Raw genomic sequence first — 26,624 nt, 5'->3', positions numbered from 1 at the left:
GCAAATGCTCAATTCACAAGGAATGCAGTGAACATAAAATTACTGTAGGTTTTGCTGCTAGTAAATCCCTGCTGTTACTCACCATTGGAAGTTGTGCTGGAGGCAACAGCTTTCTCACTGACATCTGTTCGAGTGGAGCATTTCACTATGGAATTCTCAACTTTTTTCTTCTCGGTTGTGGCAGAGCTATGGGACTGGGCCTCCATGATGACTTCTCATTACTTCAGCTCTCCTCGCACTAATACCTGAATAAAAGAATATAGAGTCATAAACTTCAAATGCCATAAAAAAGCTTAGTCAGAAACCTGCCACACTTCTCACCTGAAGAAGAGCCTGCAGCACAGCAGCGTTAGCAATCCACAGGCCATTTCATGAAGCTCATCAAATCAGGTTTGCATGCATGAGTTCCTAAGGAATTTAAGGAAATGCTAACACCAGAGACAAGCACATTTGCTTTTAAACAGAATCAGCATCATGGTCTAGTCTGCTGCTTTGACAGGAAGGTCCACGTTTTTTAAAACCCTGTAAGAATTTTAATGGACTTGAAGGGGGTGGGGGGGGAAGGCGGGATTTTTTTCCTTTGTCCTGAACAGCTTGGAACCATGTAGCAGAACTGAGACAAACCATCATGTTACTGTAGAAGCCAAATTTTAATCTTCAGCATTCTCACTACTCCTAATAGACAGCAACGAATTACCTCTCCTAGTCTATCTTGCCTTATTAATGTAAACATCTCTCATTTTGTTTGTTTAAAAATGTAACTCAAACAAAAGCGTATTGGAACAACGCTCTGAAAACCACAGAGAAAGGCAAATGTGATTGCTAGTGACAGATAACGGGAACACTTTCTTTGCATGACAACCCTGAAAATGGAAAGCCATGCAAAAAGCATGTTTAGTTATTCTGCCTTTCACTGATTACTTTTACTGTCATCTGCACTGACTCATCGTTCCGTCATTTTATATCCATTGGATCACTTCACCGTATTCCTAGAGTTTTCATATTTGTGACATAAACCTAAGAAACCCAGGGGTTTCCAAGAGGGTAAAATTCTACGCGCATTCCACTTCAAGGTACTGTGACTACAGTGATCCTGGTCTGCAAGGAACATAGGTATTTCCAAGCTCTTGGCTGTAGCTTAGCTTGACACATGGCAGTCTATTAAAGTAAAGTGATCAATATTCAGCACATACGGTGCTGAGACCCAAAGAAGTACAGCGCTGCTTAGCAGTGCTGTAAGAACTAAAACTAGGTCCCACATTAAAAAAGTATATAAATCAGCAAACTTGACTTTAAAAAAAGGAGTTTTAGAAGCTTCCTTTTGTGAGCGGTGTTACAATTATCGTAGAAACAGAGTTAGAAGGGGCCGCAAGGGTCATCTAGTCTAACCCCCACCAAGATGTCACAAAATAGATATTAAAAGAAAATAAGTTGCATTATTCTAGGACTAGATTAGCTCAACTTTTAGCTGAAGTCAACTATGTTATAAGTAAATACCAAACTCTATAATAAATCACAATGTAACCTATAAAGATATTTAATGACACTTTTTTGCTATACCCCATGTTAACTGATTTCTGCAATTTTGACTGACCTGGTAAAAAATTGAATAAATATGCACAAAGCAAAATTGCTGAACCATATAAATGCAGCTCTTTAGTTAACCTTTTCCCTGCATTTAATGGGGCACTTTAGTTTAACAGTGCAATAAAATAATCCAAAAACTCATCATTATATAGTGGGGAACAATGAAAGGCCCAGGTACTATGTGAATCACTACTAAGGGAAGTATAGTGGCCCAGAGGACAAGGAATTGGCCTGGTAGTCAGAAGACCTGCATTCCGTTCCCATCTCCGTTCCCAGCGCTGGAGCACCCACTGGGAAAAATTGGTGGGTGCTCTGCACCCTCTGGCAGCTCCCTGCCCCAGGTCACCTCTGCCTCCACCTCCTTCCCTGAGTGCGCCGTGTGCCCACTTCTTCCCCCAGCTCCCAGCGCTTGCGCCACGAAACAACTGTTTCGCGCGGGGAAGAGGGGCAACGCGGCACGCTCGGCGAAGAGGCAAGGCCGGGGAGGGGATTTGGGGAAGGAGTCCAATGGGGCAGAGAAAGGGTGGAGTCGGGGTGGGGCTGGAGGGAGGGGGCACGAGCACCCACCGGTGCCGGGGAAAGTTGGTGCCTATGGCTATATAAGGGCTAAATATTACTGTAATTCATAGAGTGAATAGAATAGAATGATTTCCTGTCTCACCCTGAGCAGAATTTCAGAAGGTGTGTCTGAATACGGGACTGAATGAGCCAAGGAGTAACACATAACTTGGTAAATTCCATTCCAACTCCAGCAGCGTACAAGTCCTCAGTATTAACTGACACCGCATTCCTTTCCAAGGCAGTTTGTGTGTCATTTAGGGGAGGGCCAATGAGAGCATAATTCCTGCAGGAGTCTTGCTATCCTGGGGGAAAAGACTATCAGCAGTAAACTGCACAGTGGCTAAAGGAATCCATAGGATTTAGAGGCTACTCCCTGAAACCTTCCACTTTTGGGGGGAAAATCTGGTAGGAACTTCATAAATTTTAAACTTTCAGAATCTCTCAACACACTTTCACTCCCTTTTCTCCTGTGTGTTCCTCTGTGGGAGGCCAGTCCATGGCTTCAGTTAATTACCATACCTATCATCTTATCTAGTCCAGCCTCCAACCAGTACAGGGGACAATCCTACTACATATATTTTTAGTGCTTTGTCCACCAGTTTGTTAAATTAGGCAGTGGTCTCTGTGAAGGCTAATCTTCCACACAGTTTTTCCAAGGGATTTAGAAAGCTATAACTTTGGTTGTCTCCATTATTTTTCCTCTCTTTGGACTTTTAAGGGACAAATCTTCTAGTCAAGCAACATTTCCACTAGCTTCAATGGGTTTGCCTGTGTGAGGACGAAGTAGGGACTGCAGAATCTGACCCTTGCTTTCTGACATCTTAGGGCCACACACTCCCACTCATGTGGCTAATGCATGTGAAAGGGAACAAATTCATTCAAGAACTCTTCACCACTGTCAAAGTTGTGGAGGCCACACATTCTGCCCCGCTGTCACAGAACCAAGGCGAGTGAACCAGCCACAGACAGAGCCAGAAAACGACACAGAGGCCAAGTATCTGCAGTAGTTTCATCCCCCTCAACCATGAAGATCCCCAGCCAGCTATGAGGTGGGATTATTCTTCTTCACTAGTTTCCAGCCTCCTCCTCTCTAGCTGTCACAGCATGGCTGGGACAGTAGCTGCATTAACATTAGCTTCTGAGTAGTAATTGTGCAGCTACCCCAAGAAGGAGGTGGGGGAAAGGGGCAAGAGAGAGAGGGAGCCGCAATTAATTTGCTATATGCAGCATTAGCTTGCCACATATTTTCCTGCGGAGTTTGTGGCTCAAAGTGGCTCCTGCTCCTTCTTTTGGTTACTTTTTTCACAGCCCATTAGACAGGTGAGTTGTTTTTTTTTAAATATGGAGAGATGTCTAGAGGCTAGAATCCCACTTTTTCTGCCAGTTTTCTCTGCAATTTTGCTCCCCTTGGTATCATGCCATAACTGGTGCTACAGAGGCCCTAGTTAGCAACTTACTATTTTAAAGTGCACTTATGGTCAGAAATTTGTAAAACTTGCAACTTGCTAATATAAATATCAGCTTGTTGTACATGTGTAACACAGACAGACCCCGGTCGTCGTCGGGATCGAACCTGGGACCTTTGGAGCTTAGGGCATGAGTCTCTACAGTATGAGCTAAAAGCCAACTGGCTGTTAAAAATGAATCTGCTCTACAGTCTTAGCTCTCTCTCGCTTTAAGTGGTCTGAGTGCCACTAAATGGGCCAGAACACCACACCCAGGACACGTGTGGGTTATACATGCTCTCTGCCATATCTACTTAGGCTTTGTCTACACTATCAGTGTTGTCAGCAAAACTTTTGTCGGTCAGGGTGTGAAAAAAAAAACAACCCCGATCGACATAAATTTTGCCAACAACAGCGCCGGTAGGGACAGGGCTATGTCAGCAGGAGACACTCTCCCACCAACATAGCTACCGCCGCTCGTTGCGGGTGGTTTAATTATGCCAGAGGGAGAGCTCTTTCCTGCCAGCATAGAGCGGCTACACAGGAGATGGTACAGCTGTGTCCATCATGTAGACATAGTCTTAGTTTACACACTGAAGCCTATTTTTATTACTATCTGCATTGCAGAGGCAATCTCACTACGGAGAAACCAACTCTGCTTCTTGAACCACCAATATCCTGTCCTTCTAGGCCTCCCCATCTTGTCACCCTCCTTCCCCTTCTACTCTGCCCCTGACACACACACACACACACACACACACACACACACATACGTTCCACTGAAGTTAACAAGAGTTCTACTAGCATAGAGATTGCAGCATCAGACCCTCAATTTTAAACTGTGTTCTAATTCTTTATCAAATGTGCTGATGTGCTTGGCAGAAAGAATAGTCCGATTCTCATATAGCAGACTGAGTATGCAAAGCTAACCATTAAAAAACTCATGTTTGGACATGTCTGCAGACATGGAAGCCATCAATGGATAATAAATATGGAACCTCAAGATATCATTTTTACAGATTCACTCTTCTGACCACAGTTATATTATGGGCCTAATCTTGACTTCAGTAGGAGCTACAGGCCCCCCAACACTTTTAGAATCACTATCCTCAAGCTCAGATGTGATTTTTCCCCCTCTCAGAAACTGTAATGAAACATGTAAATCGCAGTCTATTAGATAGATAGATAGATAGATAGATAGATAGATAGATAGATAGATAGATAGATAGATAGATAGATAGATCAATCAAAGGTCCAGGACAAAATAAAGTTTTATTTCCATTGGCAGTTGATCACTAACAAAAAGGTTTTGAAAAACACCCAGGCTGAAGTACTTTGCACTTTCAAAATATTATGTGGTTTATTTATTTATATATAGTGTCTACAACGCCCCATGCATTTGGCTCAGTGACTTCCCTGCTCCCAACCTTGAGACATCACATACATATTTTGCAAAATTGAACTCTGCTTTCAAAAATTGGAATGCTGTTTTTCGATGGCTGTCCTCTATCTGCATGTGCATATGAATGATGACTGCAACAAAGAGAAAATGCTATAATGTTATATGGCTAAAGCCTGAACTTTCATAGGTAAACAGAGGGATAAACATTCCTTCCTGAAAGCAAACATTCATGGCTTTTTCCCATTCAACCATGCTTGAATCTTTTGTACTTTTCCCGCAGGCCTGAACCCACTGCACAATTAATTCCAGAATCCCATTTTAAACCTAATCCCTCTCATACCAGCAACCTGTCTGCAGGTGTGTCTCTACTTTTTAAATCATAAATAGGAAGCTTTCATCAATTTCATATTAAATTGAAGAGATTATAACAGGCAGCTGTCAATAATACACTAATTAAAGCAAGAATACCATCACTTTTAATTTGAATGTCAACAAAATGGTAATAATACCTATTTCTTACAATAAAATTCACTAATAAGTAAATTCAACTAATATAATTACCAATGTGTGTGTATTCACCCATAGTAGTAAAAACAATCATATGCATACTGGGGGGGGGGGGGGAATCTCCCCACTTACACCAGGGCAACCTCACTGAAATCAACGGGGTTGAAACACTGCAAGAGAGGAGAATTTGGCCCTTCATATGCATATTTAGTTTCATTTTCTTTTAAATCTTAACCTCTTTGCTCTTTCTCCTCTCTGAATTTCTGGTATAAAGGGACAGATCTGCCGCGCCTTTGCTCCTTCAAGTATCCTTTACTCATACAAGAAGTCTCACTGACTTCAGTGGGACTACTTGCCTAAGTAAGGGGTGCAGCATCCAGCCCCTAAATTGCTTATTGATTTGCATATTAGTTTTATGTTTCTTCTATACTATAACCACTTGCTGCCTCCTTTTGTTTTCTTATTTGGTATGTCTCTTTTTTAATTCCTTTCCCGGTTTTATTTGATGCTGCTGTAGTTGTATTCAATTCATTAACAAGTGGTTTGCGTCCGCTGAGAAGAGCGGTCTGAAATAGCAGTGTCACAGCATTCATCATCATTACATCAGCAGTAGGGAAGTTCGCAGTGATTGCTATCAGCATCCACAGTGCCCCAATCAGTGTGCAAGCAAACACAGCATCTTTAGTTTTTCAGAAATTACTCTGCATATTTGGGGTGTTCGTATGTACCACTTTGATCCACCCTACTGGAAGCAGTCTTTGGGGATACAATAAAGCTCAAAAAGCGAAACTGTGTGAAAGTGAAAAACACAAGGGGAGGCATGGAGAACAATCAGGAAATTACACAGTCTCTTTCAAGCATAAAGGACTCTTTATCAATTTTATCAGAACTGCTCACACTATTCCTTGGGAATATTAAGAATAAGAAAATTCTGTCTTGTACATCTACATTCAAATGCAAAATTTCCATGAGAATTTTATTCTGTTAAGTGAGAGCTATTTTACATTGATTTATACAAGCTTGATTTAGGTATGTTTAACTTCCAAAGCTCTCTTAAATTTTAGCATTGCTTCACATCAAACATGAATGCAAAGTCACACTCACACAGTTACGCTTGATAATTCCTCCCCCAAAATATAAATGATTCATGTATTTTATCAGATACCCTCCAATTGTAAGATTAAGCTTTTGGTGTACTTCATCTTCCATATCGGTGTAATAATTAATTCAGATACTATGAATTTCCAAAAAAGTTAGATCATTTTATATCTTTTTAAGGCCTCATTAGTTTGGCTACAACTTCCATGAATGACCTGTTGGTCAAATTCTGATCTGATTTATATTCTGTGCAACCTCATTGGTCAGTATAAGGCTGCATCTAGTGTAAGATGGGGCAAAATTTGGGCTCATATTAATTAAATACAGAAATATAATATAATGCTGGTGATATGTAACTGGATAAATCTTACTCTTCACAACTCTTCTTTTTCTCCTTAATTTTCATGCATGTTCTAAAACTGCCTATCTTGAGAATTACATAGTCCTTATAAACCAGTGCTGAATTTTAAAAAATGTAAAACTAATACTAGAATCAAATAGGAAAGTTTTGCTGTTTGAATTTGAAAGAAAAAAAAAGAGCTACACAGCGATGACTGTAATAATACAACCTTTCAAAATTCATGTGCCTGCTGTACTTTCCTACCTATTACTTCCCTTTGATTCCCACCCCCACCCCCCTTCCTCCATGTACAACTGAAGATTTAAAAACAACTCAACCTAAAGCCTGATTAATGATGATCTGATCTGTTCCTGATAGGCTAAATAGCTAGTGGCAACAATAATACAGGATCACAAACAACAAAGGCAATCAGCTAGGCAAAGCAGCACTATTATCAGCCCCATGATTAGGGCCCTAAGTGAGAAATTATTCTGGAGCACACTTGTTCAATAGTTCAGTGTAACTGATGCTTTCCTCTAGAGGAATTACATATATTTACACCACCCAGGAGATAGATAGCTATAATTGTTTACCTATCAGTATTAGAGAGAGAGATGTAAAAAATTACTGCAAGTTTGTTAAAATATTTTGAAACATACAGATTTTATAGAACCAAACAACACTTTATTCTGAAGAAACACCTGACTTAGTTTTTCTCTGTTCTATTTCACTTATACACTATTTCTAGTACATTATATGTACTTCTGTTACTGGGATTTAGGAAGCTGTTAGGTAAAATACCAATTAAATACTTTTCCTATTACAAAAGATTAAATTTTCTGTCAAAATAAAATAGCTTTCCACAGGAAAAAAATGTACTGATTTAAGACCTGATTCTTGTTTTCTTACCCAGGCAGAACTCTACTGAGCGGGAGCTTTGCCTGAGTAAGGACTGCAGGATGTGGTTCTAACTGTCCATTGTCGGACTAACAGCCCTATCTTCTGGCCCTTACTCACATAAGGAGCTCTCACTAAGCTAAATGAGGACAACTCACATGAGTAAGGACTGCATAATCAGGCCTTCCATCACATTATAGCAATTTTAAATGATGTGGGGAAGTATGCATCTTTTGGGGTATATATATATTCATAACCCATTCAATATCCAGCTGTCTTAAAGTTATGCAACTAAACTTATAAAAGGAAAAGCAGCTCCATGAACTCCATGTCTAACAGAACACTATTTGAATTATAGAGGCTTTGGATTCCTCTTTTTGCCCTGTTCTAACTTCTGGCCTACTTATATAAAATCCAGGATAGACGGAACAGAAGCACTGTTTATTTTTATATGGAATATGAATCCATAAATGTTATTTATAAACACAGAAATAAATTCCTTTTTTCAAGTTTTACTTTAGTAAGTGATTTTTTTTTAACAGGGTGACACACAAGCTATTAACAACATAGACTTGCTCATTTAAAACTGTGATATCGCCTGAAGGTTCAGAATAATCTGTGCTATTGCCTAATGTTTTATAATCCTATGTCCTTATGTTTAAAACTCTTCTACAGAAAAACAACCTAAGGCAAAGTAGATTTAGTCTTAAAAGAATTAGCATAGAAAAAAATCTCAGATTTTGGTGTTTATACAATTGATTTCATTAAAATAATTGGCTACATTTTAAATTTCTCTTCTAAATCTATGCTTAGTTTTTGCCTAGACCCTTTATGGACCAAACTAATAAATCTAAAATCATAAGAAACAAATAGAAGCAATATAATTTCCTTCTGTAAAACAGGGATTCTATAAAATCTGATCTTGGTCACTCATAATGTTGATTTGAAAGGATGAGAATGTGCCCCAGAGGAAGACAATCAGCAACTCTAGCTGTGTTGATAACAAGCCCTATGACTTCCTCTGCTGATACTGTTATTAGCACTGAAAACACTTGTGGTGAGGATATGGTGTGGTTTTCCCCTCTTCTCTTGCCCTTTCTCCAGAACAGGATGGTAAAACAAATTACAAACACCTGTAATGGATGTGCTTTGTGTCATGGTATATTTAGTTCATCAAACAAAAGGTCACTGCAACTACAACTACCACAGAAAAATGCAGAGATATTCTTATTAGAGCACTGGCACTATATGTGACTTTCAGTAGCATGATCGTTTTCTTCAGACTCATTGTTTTAGATCATCAATCCCAATAAATGAAGTTTCCTTAGAATCCAAACTAGATCTATATACCAATGGCAATCTATACAGCAAAAAAGCTCAATGAAGAATATATTTAACACATATCAGCCCAGATGACACATACATAATGCAAGTATTGCTTAGGATGCATCTTCTGTTTCCAACTTAAGGATATACGAATCACAGAAGAAAAGCCTGTATGCCACATTTTACAATTAGCATTTTTAAACAAAATTAAAGAACTCAAGCAAAATGATTTGGGAAGTCCAATATTCTAATCACCAATTTCCAGTTCCTACATCTCGGTTTATCTACTCAACATACGTTAATGTTAAGGATGACTTGATCCAGAAAGCAGGATTTCACATTCTTACCCAAAACAGATGTTTTAACCTTACCAGTAAAAAGCTAGGAAAGCTACAGGCATCCAAGAAGACTTTGAAGTGTAAAATGTAGTTTATAAAACTTTATCTTCAGCTTTTAAACTTTATTTTAGGTTTTACACCTGTCTCATTGTAGCAGTAAAACAGTATCAGCATTCCTTGCAGTTTCTGCAACCTCACAAAATTGCAACAGGACAACTCTACATTGCTGCAATATAAATTACCTTCCAGTCCACTCAGGCTGTACACACAATATAATCACAGAATTCTACTGCTGTCTTATTTTCCAAGAAAAACCATCCATAGAGATTCATGGTTCAAAGTGCCAAGCCACACCAAACCAAGCCACATGTCCTATTACTTAAGATCTTTAGTGCTAGAATTTCATTTTAATATACACAGTTCAGAACAGACGACATTGTACTGAAGTGACATTGGCTTAATCTGTGTTTCTGACTCTTCAGTTTCAGGTATTCATACATCTTATTTAATGAAGGCTTCATTCTTTAGGCAGCTGGATGAAGTATTTTTACACCCAGTTGATTTTCCTGACATTACCAGATTTGTACATAAGAGGACAAATGAGATAGAAAACATGGTTCTAGACCAAAAACATCCAAATATACTTTGTTCTAATTCATCACAAGGGTAATTTGATCCTTCAATCCTAATCCAAATAACAGGTACTCAACCTAAAAAAGATGTAAGTATTTTGGACTCAGTTAAGATAACAGGCTTGGGGATGGGGGGACGGGGACCAATCTATGTTAACTAAAACTAAATAACTACAACTATAGTGGAAATGTCAAATACCATATTCATGAAATAAAATCTGATAATGTGTTCTGAACATAATCTGTGCTGACACTCAGGAAGTGTGTAGTCAAGAATAACAAGGTGCACTCTATCCCAATTAATTAGTTTCTTTTTAAAGTATAAACAAACTATTAGGTAACAGTAAAATCAATTGATTAGGTTTTAGATTTTTTTTAAATAGAGAAACACCAGCTCTTCAATCAAAACCAATTTAATGTACTTTCAGTTTAGTGCAGGTACAATTTATACACTGCATGCCACAACAAAACCACAGTATGATGCCAACACAGTCTTTAAGAAAGTTTTCCCCTAAATCTCTGCAGAAAGCAGCCTTAAAAGAAAGCATGGATTAGAGTGAGCTAGAAAGTAGGAAGGGGACTTACCTCAAACCTAGCCAAGCGGAAATCAGAGCAGTAATTCTACAAATCGGCAGAGTACACTTTTAGAGCTATAATGGTGTGAAGAAGTGCTGGGCAGCATTGCCTGAAGGCAGCACTAATACACTGATGACTAATGACTGGGCCACGCAGACAATGAATTTGGGGGTTGAAAACCAACAGAAACTGTGCAGTACCTTGACAAATTGGTTTTCACAATTTCATTCACTGAATAACCTTTAAACACAAAATTGGCTCAAGTTCTCTTGGGAATAACATGACACATGTTGTTGGACAATGATATAAGTATTTTCCGTTTTAATTAAGACTATTACACCAAATACATAAACATGATTATAATGAATGCAGTATAGGCGTTAACTATTTACCAGCTAGAGGAGAAGTTAGGGCACAGAATTAAAGTACTTTCCTGAGGCCCAGCAGTCTCCAATATCAAACTATATAAATGTCTGCAATTCACCCTCTGCAGAAAATATTTATTTTTTGTTAAAATTTTGCTGGAACGAGGTGAAGAAACACCCCTTAAAGATGCATTATAGCAGCCTATCAATCAATCAATAACAAGACGTTCAAAAATGATGTTGTAAAAGATACACTTGGAATTACAACTGAAAAGTCTAATTTTAAAGACACTACTCAAAGCCAAACCATCATAAAACAAATCAAGCTCCATGTACGCTTTGCAGCCTTGGGTAATCATAAACACACTAAAAACAACAGTATCACTCTTTAAAGGGGCCTTTTTTCAGTGTAATTTGACTTTCAATCTGAAAACAACAATTTTGGCTATTTTTACAGACAGAATGAAATATCTAAAGTGTCTCTAAATTAACAAGTACCACTTACTCCAGACAGCATTGCCTTTAGCAGCTCCTAAAAACTTCAGAAAAGGATCTTTAAACAGGAAGGTTAGTGAGCTCATAAAACTGTTGTTGGAGCCAGGAACACATAGCATATTTAATCTGCAAACTGTGAGAGTCTACAATGATTGCAGCAAGATCTGAGGCATGCCCTCAAGGTTTGCTGGGATCTGGGATTAGGGAGTTGATAAGAACCTCTACTGCCCATGGACATGTTTTTCTTCTGCAGTTAAACACAAATGCATAGAGACGTTTGACTGCTGCTTGGCGTTACTGCTCAAGTTATATAAAAGCTTTGCAGCTCCTTTTGCTGTCAATATATCAAAGTTAAAAAAAAATCATCAAAGTGTGAAATTTCATTTAAAGTCTGTGCCAGTCTACAACTCTATTTCACAGACCTATCAAATAAAAGTAAAGATGAAAAACATACTGAAAGTACTTGAAAAGTTTTCAGCAGCCATGCCCTATTTTTGTTTATTCTGTCTCATTTGATTTGATTTTAAATTATAACAAATCAATGCACATATAAAAATGACAAAATCTAAGGCAGTGGCGGGGTGGGAGGGGGAAGGGTGTCTATAAAACCTGTAGTTGAAAGGCAACTTAAAGTCATTATTAGAGCTGAACCTTTTGTTGAATAAAAAGGTTCCTCTATAGCCATTTTAGCATTTTAATTACCTAGCTGCAAGTTGGCAGAAAATTTCTTGACTCTTCCAAAACAATCAGAATGACTGCAGAATATGAGTGCTAGCAAAACTAAAGCCTTCTTCAAAGTATTCTTTAGCTAGGGATTTACAACAATTGCATAAAGAAGAAAAGTCTGACTTTTAAGATAATCTACTATAGTCTAAAAGCATTAACATTCCATTACTAAGGTTTTCCTAAGGATTTCATGACTCATTGATTCACTTTTCCTTCAAGTCTTCTTTTTCTTAGTACATTACAGTCTCCGTATAGTTAAGTGTATGCAACCTTGATCATTAAACTACTTCCTTTCATAATTCCCTCCTCCTCCCCCCAATGGATCTTGCTTTAATAAGCATCATATACCTTATTTACTGGGCAAAGATGACTAACTTTTCAAGAACACTTTGCAACCAAACAGATTTCACTTCTTACTTGTATTCAAAGAGTCAGGATCAAACCAGCTGCTGGGTGCAGGGGGAAATAGTTTTACCAAAAATAAGAGCGAAAGTGTAATTCAAACTTTCCAAAGTTAGCATACAATGGATAACTGAAAAGCATTTTTATTGAGTAACTCACAAAAGGAAATAAATTCTACTAAAATTTTTTATGGAGGAGTCTTAATATTTTAGTTTATGTACCAGCTAATCCAAAATAAAAATAATTAAGAAATTAAACATGGAATGTTTATAAACACAGCTACAAACTACCTCATTTTCATTTCAAAATATACCTTCAGATATGAACTTTACATGCGCTGCTAAATGTTGTGTTGGCTAATGCATACATTTTAAGCACAAAACAGGAGTCAACTCATTAAGGAAAATACAGGTAATTCTTTGTTTTGTGCTACTTGGACAGGAAAATGCTTTGGAAAACAGAATGCCATACTGAAAGCCATGTGCAAGAAATGCACAGTTTTACTTCCTTTACTGCTTGGTTGTTGTTTTTTTTTTAAAGAACTATATACACTAAAACAGTGCCTTTTCCCCGCACATTAGATGTGCCTTTTCAACCACACGATCTTTAGTGTAAAAGAAATGATCTTCCGCTTAAAAGTAACCTTGTCTCACAGATAATGTTATTTAATGTTTGCTTTAAATCTGAGTGTAGACTAACCAACTAAATGTATTATGTATTAGCTTGTTAAACCCCAAATTTCATTTCATAAACCAATTCTGAAGATACTTCATTCAGTTTATATTGTTAAATTAATTCACCATTACTTTTAATATAATCCCTCAGCTGAAATCCTGTGGTATATTCAGAACTATTTTTACATTTTAATGTTACTCTTCTTTGAAAACATAGCATTTTTCTCCCTTCAAAATAATCTTGACATATGTAATTAAGAAACTGTCAGATTATTATTAATTTTTAATAAAGGACCTAAATGAAATAATTATAGGAATCAATCAGTGAGGTACCTTTCAAAATTACAATGCAATTGCACAAATATTCAAAATGCTTAAGGCCCATTCTTGTGGATTTCAATTCATAATCTCCCAAAATACGAAACCATAAAGAGTTGTATAACACAAAGAAATTTAGTGATTTCTAAGCATTAAAGAGACCTAAATGGTTCCCACATAGATACATATATCAGGCATGTAGAGAGACACAGTGAGAGACTCTGGCGCCCTTTTAAAAAGGTTTGTTAATTTAATTAGCCACATATTTCAAAGGCTTTGAACCATTTTTATATTGGAGTTCTTCTGTGATCCCACATAAAGGAAGTTAAATAAGCATGATGAAACTTCAAAATAAAAATATGCTTTATTAACCCTTGAAAATAAAGTGTGATGCGTGGGGTATGCATTGCTAGCTAGCACTCCTCTGGTGAATTAGACTTTAAACATTATATACCAAGTGGACAAACATCCATACCTTTGACTAAAAAGGCTCTTTTACTTTGAGATCCGTACAGTCCATCATGTCAAACAGAAGTGGCAGCTGGAAAATGTGGAACAGCTGGCAAAGAGCTGAGAGAAAATGTTTTACATAAATATATCTACATATAAACTGGCAGAAGGCCACAAACACTGTACCCAAAGGACCAGCTCAAAACTATACACCAGAGGGTTAAAAAAATGGAGGGGCGGTGTGGAGGGGATTTCCTTTTACCTTTTCTTTTCACGTGGTGCCAGGACTTGAAAGCTTCACATTTAGTGTTGTGTGTGTGTGTGTTTATATCATCTGGGTTGGAAGAAGAGCAACTGTGTAAACAACCTAAGTTTACAGGCTAATTAACACAACCGCGTATCCACTTTCCTATAATGCTTTAAAGTTATTTGATGTAAGAACATGCAGAGGTCCTAGTACAGGGATTGGTTTGCAGCAAATCATATATGCGTTCTCCTTCCTCTCCATCCCCCCCCCCGCCCCCCCCCCAAAAAAGCCGAGAAAGTAACTGTAGGGAGTGATTCATACTCAATCCCTCCCCGCTGCAATATTTTTCTCCATACATTACGAGGGGGGGAAGAAAGGAGGAAGGGGGGAGTTGTAGAGGGTGTACAGATCCCAGCAGTTTGGTGTATGCAGCTTCCCAAGTTCCAAAGGCAGCAGTCACAACAACAAAATCATAAAGAGAAGGCACAACTTTCACTTTTCCTCTGTTATGAACGAGACGCCTTCCCCCATCCCACTCCCAAGCCGTTCCCCTGAAACTCCTACAGATTAATCAAAACTGAGTACTAGAAAACGAACTTCCCTCTCCTCTTCTCTCCCCAAAACTAACACACACATCCGAGACCGTTCCACCTCTCCAGACAGGACAGGGTGTTTGCTACAGCAACAAAGTTTCAGCCAAAGAAACTGGCATGAAAATAACAAGCAGTTTCTTTGCGGGGAAAAGCAGCTGCTGCATGGAAATCCGCAGTTCAACTGTGGGACATTAAGCCTCAAAATCCTTTCGGAGTGCAGTAGGGCAGACAGCGAGAGAGAATACTCACATATGACTGTATACTTGGGGGGGAGGGTTTAAGTTAAGGACAGTTTGACAGCCATTTTTTTGGTTAGATCTCGGATAGTCTCCCGCTCCCCCCTCTTCCAAGTTAAAAGAGAGAGAGATCGGAAATGAAAATTAAGTGCCCAAAAACCTCTGGCTTCTTGCAAAACATTTTGCAGAGCCCATTAAACAAAGAAGAACTTCTTGCAAAACTCAGTCCACGTACCTGCTGCTGCTGCTGCTTCTGTCAAGCCCCCCAAACTTCCCATAGAAAAGCTCGGGCTGGTGTATCTCACACGCACAGCGCCCGCAGTGGGGATCTCGCTCTCTCCCCTTTTGCAAAGCTTAACAGGACCGGCCCCAAAGGATGAAAGCGGGCATTTTGCTTCTGTTTGGGCGCGGGGGGGATGGAGCGAGAGAGAAGAGGCCGGGCGGTGTGTGTATTGGTGGTTGGTTTATTCCTGCCCTCCTCCCGCAAAGAGAGAGAGAGAGAGAGAGAAGCCCTCTCCGTTTGTGTGTGCGCGCGGATCCGACATCAGTTTCAGTGATCTTGTAATCTGATCCCTTCTGACTCACCCGCCCTGACTGACATTTCTGATTTGGTTCAACAAAGGGGGGGGGGGAGAGAATCGACCAGACTGCATCAAAAAACTTGCATCGGAAAGGGGCCCCCCCTCGCCTTCCCCTCTAACCAACCCGTATAGATTGCATTGTAGCCCCCCCCCCTTTTTTTTAAGTCCACCAAAGGAGGGAAATAAAGACACTCTGCTCCGATACTCACGTGTTGGAAAAGTTGTCCCTTTTGCCTTCCTCTCTCTCTCTCTCTCCTTTCCTCCTCCTCCTTCTTCTCCTAGTCCAAGTTTTACAGATGTTGCAGGACTCCTCTCCACCACCAACCCCTCCTCCCGCTTTCTCTCTTTCAAGACTCCACTCTTAGACCAGAGGAGGGGGAAAGAGCTTCAGGGCAGGGCACATTGCTGGTTCAAACCCCCGCCCCGCAGTGTGGGTAGAGAGGGGCGCTCAACTTTCTGGAGTGAGGAAAAGATTCCCCCCTTCCCCCTCCCTTACTCTTGCCTGACTCCCTTCTTTGGATTTGCCCAGTCGAAGTGCTACAAACGTGAGGGTCACCCGCTCCCCTCCTCCTGTACACTGGGGAATGTCGGAATATTTCGGTGAGGAGGAGGGAAATCAGAAGCAGAGAAGGCGTGTGGGAGGGGGTGTGCCTCTGGGTGCTGTTCAGTGCCTGGGAGTGAGGGAGAATGAGGAGCTGGGACCAGCAGAAACACAGGCTCTCAATCTGATGTCCCCTCTTCCCCACACTTCTCCTCCTCTCTTCCCCCCAGCTTCAGCTCAGACACCAGGAGGCCACTCCCATAGCTGGGAGGGATGGGGGTTGGGGTGTGAATATGTTGCCTTCACCGAGCCACCTCCCCCTTCCTTCCCTCTGGCATCAGTTTTTCTCTCTTTTTCATCTTCCTCTCTTCCTTCTGTCCTGCTTTCTGCTTCCCTTCCCATCCTCAATCTCTGTCCAGCTCTCAATCCGGGACAGAAAGTCCCACTTGTTCTCCTTTCCTGCTCCTCCTTTTTTATCCTGCCCTCACACTCTGGTTCATTTTACCCTCTGTTTCTCTCCCACTACCTTCAAACCTTCTCAGTACCCCCAGCACTCAAAAATCATGAGTCAAGCCACATAAAAGCATAAGAGGTTTTTAAAAAAAACCAATATATTTGAGGTGTTCTATTTATTTACCTTCTGGTTTTTGCCCCCTCAGGGTTCACGTTCTCAGGCTCAGTTCTGCACCCACATGGGCTGGAAACTTTTTCAATTAAAGCTCAGAGTCTCATGAAATCACATGACTCCAGGACCTGGGGCTGTAAGAAAAAACATCAAAGATCAGAAGAATTGGAAATATTATTATATTGCCTTCCTTCTCCAGTATTGAGCTTCTTCTCCCTTTAAAAACCTGCCTTTGAATTTTTTGTCTTCTTTTCTTTAGCTTTTCTCCCCCAGCCTAGGACTATGATTTAGTTGGGGATTGGTCCTGCTTTGAGCAGGGGGTTGGACTAGATGACCTCTGAGGTCCCTTCCAACCCTGATATTCTATGATTCTATGATACAATGGTAAACCTTTAACATGAAGAATTACTTCTGCGTTCTGTCACCTGCATATTTGTATAAAACAAGATTCTGGTTGTTTTAATCTCTAGCCCCCATTGTTCCCACTGGGGTTCTACAGAGAGAGGCTTTGTTTTTAGGTTCCACAGGTACTTGGAACTGAGCTGAGGGTGTCAGTTATGATGCCAAAAGAATTCAAGATTGTCCCTTCTCATGTTTCAACCATTCAGGAATCAAAATACCATGCCAAGACCAGCTCTTGTGTTATTTTGGTTCCATACATGGGTATCTCTGGCATTAAAATAGCCTGAGAAGAGCAAATATAAATGAACACAGTCACACCTACCCACCCATATCACATCATTCTCCAATCAGATCAAAGGTATGGCCCCCTTCAGAAAAGAGTGGGTATATGCATTAAAGTACATTCCAATATATACCTAATCGTGTCAATAATGACATATACCCAATGGTGTAGCCCAATACCGAACCTTTGATATGCACCTTTCGCCATGATCTAATTACCAGTGGTGCCAGGCTCTTGACTTAGAACCTGATTCAGCAAGATGCTTACACAAATACCAAACTTTAAGGATGCACGTACTCCCACTGAAGTTAAAATTACGCATATGCTTAAGTACCTTCCTGAATTGGGAATTTAAATGAGAGCAAGATCAGGCTTTAATGCTATGGCCCTCACTATTGCAAGTCTTGTGAAATTTCGTATTTTTCTTAAAGCCCCAGGTGCCTGAATCAAGAGATTGCATGAGAATCTCAACTTTTTTAAATATTAAGTTAATTAACATCTTCATGACTACAGAGAAAAGCTTGAAAATGCGAAGTACATGTTCCCTAAAGATTAAAAAAATAGAAGACAAAAATAATCCAACATTTTTTTTTTTAAATCCATGATTTGGGAGGGTCTGATTCATTATTTTTGAACACTTGGGGATGGCAGTATTGTCTGAATTTCCCTACAGTTTGTATTGTTTTCAAGAACATACTGACTTGGTGGAGATGGTGTATCTGTGGCTTGTTAACTATTAATTTTTCACAGCAATTAGAGATCCAGAATACCCTTGCTCACAGTGAGTAGCCTCTTATTTCACAAGCAGTTCCACTGACCAGCATAGGACTATCGGTGGAGTAAGGATATAGGAGTCTGGTCTTATTCATGTTTCTATTAGTCATGAGTTGTTTATTGGGATTTGGGAGAAAGTTAGTTGTCACGACAGTACAATGGTAATAATGTGAAATATGACAAGGGTAGGAAAAGTGGCTAGAAGCCTATTTTATTCACTCTTTTCTTCTATGTTTTGGATTTTATTTTTATAGTTTAAGAATGACCACAGTCAACTTAACCTCCAGTGAATTAAAAATAATTAAAAGTCCTTTCAGGTATTACACTGATCCTTCAGCTTCCTGTGCCATTTTTTCATGTTCTTATAATCACATTTTCCTTTAAAAATGTTTTTCTCTCCCCTCTTGCTTCATGAAATATCCTCAGAAGCCAAAGGGGAAACTGGCTGATTATACACAAAGTACTATCAAATAGAGAGAGAAACTAATGAGAAAAATGCTGTTTATCTAATCTCTTCAGGTCTAGTAATCTGAGATGTTAGTGGTAACAATAGGCAGTAAAAATATTCAGACAGAAGTGTGATTTTAAACTGACGGTGTCCAGTGCTTAATTTGTACTGAAAGAGGTGCCAGGGTTCAAGCAATTTTTTTTACATTCATAACTGATGGAGCAAGTCCAGAGGTGCTGAGGCTCTGAACTGCCAAGCCTAGAGGTATTGGGGATCAGCCCTGGCACAAATTAAGCACTGAGAGTGTCCCTTTAAATCAAAGCTCTTCTTGTGAGCAATAGTTGACTTTGAACTAGTGGGACTCCTCTTTTCTGTGAATTTGAACATTTTTTCATGCCACAAAATAATATTTCATCTTTTGCTATTCTCACCCACAGTGGGTATTTTCAAAGCGTATCTTTCAGCCTCCACTCCCCCCGACCCCCAATCACCAGTGCTCCCTCATCCCCCCAAAATTAAGACAGCTAAGAAATTTAAAAACTTAAAAGGAATCAGAGTGTTTTGACTTCTGTTTATGGGAAAAGATACATCTTTGAGCCTTGAAAATCTTGAGGCAAGAGGAGAAACAAAGAAACAACAACCAGGCTTTCTGCCTTTGCCAGTCTGAATGGGTCAGACTGAGCAAAAAAAGAAAAAGAAATATATGAAGGAGAAGGGGTGACATTTGAAATGTATTGTAAATGTTTCAACACCTTGACAATGAAACACATAACAGAAGCTTAGAACTTCCAAGGCCCTTCAGCTAAACAAAATAAAAATGGGCAGATTTGTTTAAGGAGGTTTCTTCCTGAAGATTAGTCATGTCTGTTTGAGAGAACTCATACTTTCATACAGTGGCAAAGTAAAAATATTATGTTAACAAGAAATCATTACTATGGGGTTGCATTGGCTCATTGATAAAACTCACACTGGGAAATTCACCTATATGATTCCTTTGGGAGCAGGTGTTGCCCCTTGCAGAATATGCCACTGGATCAACCCCAACCTCCACCTCTCTACCATCCACTATGTCAACCACTCCTTGGTAGTAGGACTCCATTAGAAATCAGGGTTGCCAAGTATCGTGTTTCGTATGACACTCAAACATTCATTCCTGCATCACAGCTGCCTTCCTTCTTGCTGCTCCCCCTGTTGGATCAAGGCAGGAAACAGCAGCCAAGAGAAGCAAGCAGTGCAGCAGTGACAGCTGAAGATGAGAGGCCCAATTGTAACTTCAGGCTCCCCTTTCCCCACACATCCAGCTGCACCAACTCCCCTTCACACCCACGTCCCACTCCAAATGCTGCAAATATCCAAACCAGGAATACCCTGGCCCGAGGGACCCTCTAACTTTCAGAAGTCCCCAACCTGCTACCCAAGCACCTCTTAACCATCCAGAGGTTCCCTGCACCCTCCTCCCCATCAGCCACCTAATCCCTAGCAATTCCACAGCACTGTAATCATTACATGCATGCTAGCAGTTGGCAAGGGAAGTTCAAAAATCAGAAGACTAAAAAAAATCGTTTTTTGGTCTCTGTCATGATTTTCTTACTTGTGATTTTTGAGCTTTTGGGGTAGACCATAACGTATTACTCACTGTTTTAGTGCAAGTTGCATGGTATTTGGTGCTTTTCTTAAAGACCCAGCTCCTGACATTCTGATGAGGTGAGAATCTCAGCTTTCATTTAAATAAAAAGTAAATTTCTAACATTCATAGCTGTAGATCAAAGCTTGAAAATGTGACCTAGCGTGTTCTAAGAGCTCAAAAACCAGTAGACATATAAAAAGAATTCCAAAATGTTTCTTTTTTTAATCTTAAAATTTTAAGCTAGTCTCATGATGGGGGGAAGGGGGCTGACTCATGACTTTTTACTCTGAATATGAGAAGGGGAGATCCACATATGGTGGAATATCTCAGATAATTAAAATTATAAGAATTTCACAAATCTAAATCACTTGCCACAATTTATGTTATCTATTTATTTTTAATTCTTTGCATTTCACTTAACTTGTAAGGTTCAACTTGACTTGCTAGGTTCAGTTTCACTTTCTGAAATTCCTTTGCTTGCAAAAAGATGCTATGTTTCAGTTCCCAGCACCACTGAAGACTGTTTACATTTTTAAAAATGTAATTATTTTCTTACTTATTTTTAATGTTATGAAAACATTTCAGCCTCATTGGATTTTGAAAAACCACAATCTACATTTGGGGGCCTGAATTACTTGAGAGTGTCCCTTAAAGCCATTTTCAAATATGTTTATCTCCCTAAGTGTTCCTAGGAAGGAACCCTGGGGCCTGAGTCGACTCCATTGAAATCAATGGAGATCCTGCAATTGACTTCAATGGGAGAATGATGGTGCCCCGAATGATGAGGATTATCATTCTACTCTAGCAGATTAGCTCTTATCCACCATCCTCTTTGTCTGCCTATTTAATCTATCGAATCTATCTTGTGATTTATACCTCATGCATAGCGTGACCAGAAATCAAGTGTGAAAAATCGGGGTAGGGGATGGGAAGTAATAGGTGCCTATCTAAGATAAAGCCCTGAATATCGGGACTGTCCCTACATTCTTCTACTTCTTCTTCCAAGAAATGTCATATTTATTTTAGTAATGTTTTCATATATATCCGTATGATATTTCAAACTAAAAGCACATTTCCTTCCTTTGTTTGCTATTTAAAATATAACATATAGGTTAAGGGTTGCGGTTATTTTGGGTTGGGGGGGGAATTGTGATTCTCCCTAACTCCACCCACAAAACTAAATTTTGCTCATTGGAGATGTCAAAACCAAAACACCAAAATGAAATTCCATTCACAGTAATCTTCATAATATGACTGATCCTCTCTTTTTCTAGGTGCTTTGATCAGCAGTTACATAGTTAACAATAATGATATTTAAATTATTATCAGATGGGTCAAAATTAACAACCTCTTCTCTCAAAGCTATTGTTTCAAGCGGTCTGCAGACTGAGGCCTTGTCTACACTTGAAAGGGTTTGCCGGTAAGATATACCATTAGAGGAAAACCTGCAAATCCCCCTAATGGAGACACAGCTAATGCCTGCAAAAGAGTTCTTTTGCCACTATAGCTTAAACCTGTTCCCTGAACTGAGTAAATTATGCTGGCAAAAGGGCTTTTTTGCTGTTATAACTGCAACTACAGTAGGGCTTTTGCTGGAATAACATCAGTTAAGGATGGGGGGGGGCGGGGAAATAATCACACCCCCGACCGACATCACTATGACAGAAAAACTTTTTAGGCAGATATCTTTAGATTGGTTTACACTTACTAAATTATCTTCACAACCTTAAGGGCTTAGACTTCTTATTTTAGAATTTATTATTATTATTACTATTATTAAATGGAAGCAAAGATTCTAGAGCACGAAATAGTAGCCTCCAGAAATAACAAAAACCTGCTAAAAGAACCACTGCAAAACTGCCCAATTTAGCCCTCAAGTTTTGTTTTATGTTTAAAGTGTTGCACTGTTGTTATCTAGAGGACATTGCAAATTATGTATCTTGATATGTACACTTTATGTTTTCTGTTTCTTACGAAAGAACAATACATATGTTGGCTTCACCTGAATATACAGCCTAGTATATGTTTAGTGCCAGTATATTTTAAGACTTAGCTGGTGTGTAACAAAAAAAATTAAATGTTTGTGCTCAATTACTTAATGGTTTGAATATATTTTTGAGTTTCACGAATGCAAAACAAAGGTTTTAAACTAGGAAAGTATTGTAAATTAATTCAGCAATTTATAATACGTATAATAATAATAATATGCAATAAAACATTATGTTAGATATACATACAACATACATACATGCACAACACTGGCTAAACTAGTATTTTTGGGGTAACTGGAAAAATATCCCATGCATCTGAAGGTGTGTAGCGCCTGTGCAGTCAGTGGAAAAGCATATGCACACCCAAAGGCAGAAATTGGCCCTTAATCCTTGTATGACAAGATTGAGCCTGGAGCACATTTTTACAGCCATGTCCTAAATGCCTGAAAAACAGGCTTTATCCAGGGAACACTGACACACACACTCTTCACTACAGCTACTGCAGAACTTCACTGAAATAAAATAACTTACACTGATTAACATCTATTTTTAATTAATAATAAATGTTATTTTAATCTATCATTTTTCAGAGAGATATATTACAAAACACTTTATAGAATAAATAATATAATCACTAGAGCTGGTTGAAAAATGTAGAATTTGGAAATTTTTGACCCATAAAAGGATAATTTTTTCCTGACAAATGTTAACCCCCCCATCCTCCCTTCACAGCCAGTTTATAATTCCAGAATTAAGGCCTGATCCTGCTCAGATTTAGTTAGGGCTAGATTGACTTCATGGGCACAAGGGAGTCCTTGAACCCAGTCAGAACCAGTTGCAGGTTCTAATCTTTGCAGAAGTGAATAACTTTACATAGGTGAGTAGGGCAAGAGAAGTCACTAGAACTACTTGCCTGAGTAAATGTACTCACTTGTACAAGTCTTCACAAGTGTGAGCCCTGATACAGGGCAGTTATTTACAGAACAGCTATAGAGCTGCACAAGAAGAAATTAAAGAGATATAGGCAAAGAAGGAAAGATAAAATTTGAAAAGAAATGAAAAGTTAGTGAGGAAAACTGGCAATACTGGGCTGCTCACACCTTTCAAGGGAATTTGGCTGGACTCCCAGTTCAGATCTAATTTCCTTTCTTTCGGGCCTTTTTTCACTCGATTAACTATTGCAGCAATTGCTGGGGATGGTGCACAGTGGGGGGAAAGTATATTAAAGAGTGAGATCTCTCTCTGCAAGAATGACTGTAGTCTTGCAGACTCACTAATCCCTCTTAGGGTAGGTCTGTACCACAGCTGAGGGGTGGAATTCCCACCTTGGGCAGACATTCATGTTAGCTCTGGTCAAGCTGGTGTGCTAAAAATACCAGTGTGGCTGCAGCACCTTGGGTGGCAGCTAGGATGCCTGAGTATGTAGGCAGGACTTTGGATGGGATTGTACTTGGGCTGCTAGCCCAAGCCACCGCTTCTGGTGCCATAGCCACACATTGCTATTTTTAGTGCGCTAACACGGTCAGAACGAGTGAGTGTACATCTACCTGAGCTGGGAATCACACCTCCCAGCTGCAGGGAAGACATACTCTAGAGATTTAAGAACTGAGTCTCAGCTGGTGTAAATCAGCATAGCTATATTAACTCCAATGGACCGATTCTGATTTATATCAGCTGAGGATCTGTCCCTTTCATTTTTAGGTTCAGATGTTGCAGTCCTTTCGTAGGGGAAAAAAAAAAGTACTGTATATAGTAAGTACAACATAGTATTAGGGCAGAATTGTACTGTTAGACCTCCACTGCAGATCTCATCTCCAATATTCAGCTCTCTCTACAAGTTAAACTTACCCCTGTGCAGAGAGCTAACATAAGGCCTATGTGCCATTAAGTTCCACTTATGTCCTCAAAACAGGGCATAGTCCTTTTTCTGGCTCTCTTTATCATAGATTTTACCCTACATATGCCGAATTCCCAATGACATCACTTGAAAATCTTCCCATGCAGGAAGAGCACATTGTCAGAGTTGAGATTCACTATGAGGATCTGAGAGGAGAATTTTGCCCAGACAGTGCTAGTTAGTACAATTGCATTAAAAGATCCACCATCAGAATTTCTATTTTTAGTTGACAATTGTGAATGTTCCATCTTGAATGAAATATGGCATTCAGAAATTCCACCAGGAGACAACTAATTGTTGTTTTTTCAGCAAACAAATTTGTTTTCCATTGTTTTATATTTTTAATTAAAACATTGAAATAAATGGAAAGTTTGTGGCCTTCAAACTGTTCATGGGCCTCTTACCTAATGTTTTTTAAATTTATTGATTATATTTGGTAGATGTCCAATATATTGCTCAGATGCATTTATAGGATTTTTGAACAGTTGGGTTTCTTTGTAAGTTTGTTTGTTTTTTGGGGGGGAGCAGAGACAGGACTTAAGCTTGGCACTGGACGTGAGTACATTTCATCAGCAATTTTACAGCACTTTTTAGTACAGTCTTAATGCACTTTTGCTATTGCATTTATATGATTAAATTTATCCGATCTCTAGAGCTAAAGTTCTCCCAAGTATACTATGACAATAGCATTATCTGTAATTAAATAGCATTCTATGCATTAAAATGTTCCTGAGAACTCCTAGTGAAGTGGGTTAACCCTCTCTGGCCTCTTGGGTGCAAAACCGGATCTGCTCAGAAATCAAACCATACAAGTGATTTTGGTCTGGTCCCTTGCGGGCATTTGTTCATATGTTGAGCCGTGGCTTTTTGATATTTGACTGTTTCTATACAAGAGGTGTCACAGGATTCGAGGGCCAAAAATCATGCCTCCAAACCCATATTAAATACACATCTCCCTTTGCTTCTTCTTTATGACATAGACAATCTCCTATGCTTTCCTCCCCACCCCGCTTGATTTTTACATTCAGGACCTCTCTCTTCGCCCTCTTCACTGGAAAACCTTAGCAAGATCATTGGAGGACCTGGCTAGCAGGAGTAAGGAGGCTGTAACTTGAGCTCCAGCTCGCCATGTCCCCAGTTGGGCAGGCAGAATGCTGATTCATCTGGGGGGAGGAGAGGAGATCTGCAACTCAGGTTAAAGTTTCATGAAATGTCACTACTCAAACAGAGGGAAGTGAGGACCTCATATTTCTAATGCAGAAACCAAAGCTATAAATTGATGTGCCTGTTTATTGTTGTTGTTGCTATTGTTGTTTTTTTCTCCTAACATGAGACATCCTTGTAATTGCGTCTCTAATAAAACAAGCAGACAAAATCTACATGGCTTCCCAACAGATCACGGAATATGTTTCCCTTTTTTGAAAATGTCCTCAGATTTCTTTCTTTGTCACTCCCCCCAGCTATCATTCAGAAAGTTAAGAAAACGAATGAAGCTGAGCACCACTTCACTTATACTGTCCACAATAACTTCACTTAAACTGTCCAATTTTAAACCACAAAATGTTCTTCTAATATAAACTTAGTTAATTGTCCAAATTAAGGGATCTGTGCTCTGTTTATTTACACATCCCAGAGAGTTCAAAGGAACACAAAAAGGGCTAGTAAAAAGCCCAGAATTTGCAGACAAGGGAACAGCAACTTTACACCAAGCTCCCCGTGAGCTCATATTAGCCCCTTCATGCAAATTCCATGTGGCAGGTTTGGAGACCTATGCCACAGAAAAAGGGGACAAAGCCAAGAAGCATTCACCGTCACTGTACAGAGCATAATCCCCATGACTACCAGTTATTTCTGAGCAGAAAGACAGATGATAGTTATTTTTAGCTGAATGTCTTGTCAGTGTAGCTGGGATATTCACAGAATCACAATAAATAAAAGAAACTAGGCATCTCATTTCTACTTAGTGAGGAGTTTTGTCTTTGTTGTGTGTAGTTATTACTGATCTGGCCAATCCTGGAAAGACTTAAGCACCTGACAAACCTTATTTACTAGGACTCCGATCCTGCAAAGTCTTAAGTACGTGCTTAATTTTGTGCACTGTAAGTAGTGCCGTTGACTTAAGTGGGATCACTCACGGTGCATAAAGTTAAACACATGCTTCGTAGGATGAAGATCCAGGGGCTTAATCTTGCACCACCAAAATTAATGGATGTTCCACTAACGTCAACAGGCACAGGATC

At 39.4% G+C, this 26,624-nt stretch overlaps 1 protein-coding gene across 3 annotated transcripts in view; it reads right to left on the bottom strand.

Moving 5' to 3' along the window:
• Positions 1 to 15,768, bottom strand: part of GLI3 (GLI family zinc finger 3) — a 243,283-nt gene extending 227,515 nt beyond the window's left edge. For 2 of the 3 annotated variants that reach the window (XM_074945305.1, XM_074945306.1), the window contains exons 1-2: positions 15,451 to 15,768; positions 83 to 245 (exon numbers count right to left, since the gene is read on the bottom strand). In XM_074945305.1, the coding sequence (XP_074801406.1) occupies positions 83 to 206 (124 nt within the window). In that variant the 5' untranslated portion in view covers positions 207 to 245; positions 15,451 to 15,768. The remainder of the gene's footprint in view (positions 1 to 82; positions 246 to 15,450) is intronic. The other variant, XM_074945307.1, reaches the window with a different exon arrangement.
• Positions 15,769 to 26,624: the final 10,856 nt, after the last annotated feature.

This window comes from Natator depressus, chromosome 2, assembly GCF_965152275.1.
Source record: "Natator depressus isolate rNatDep1 chromosome 2, rNatDep2.hap1, whole genome shotgun sequence".
NCBI lineage: Eukaryota > Metazoa > Chordata > Testudines > Cheloniidae > Natator > Natator depressus.
Note: the sequence above shows the minus strand (reverse complement) of the source record. Positions and strands in the feature narration are given on the sequence as shown.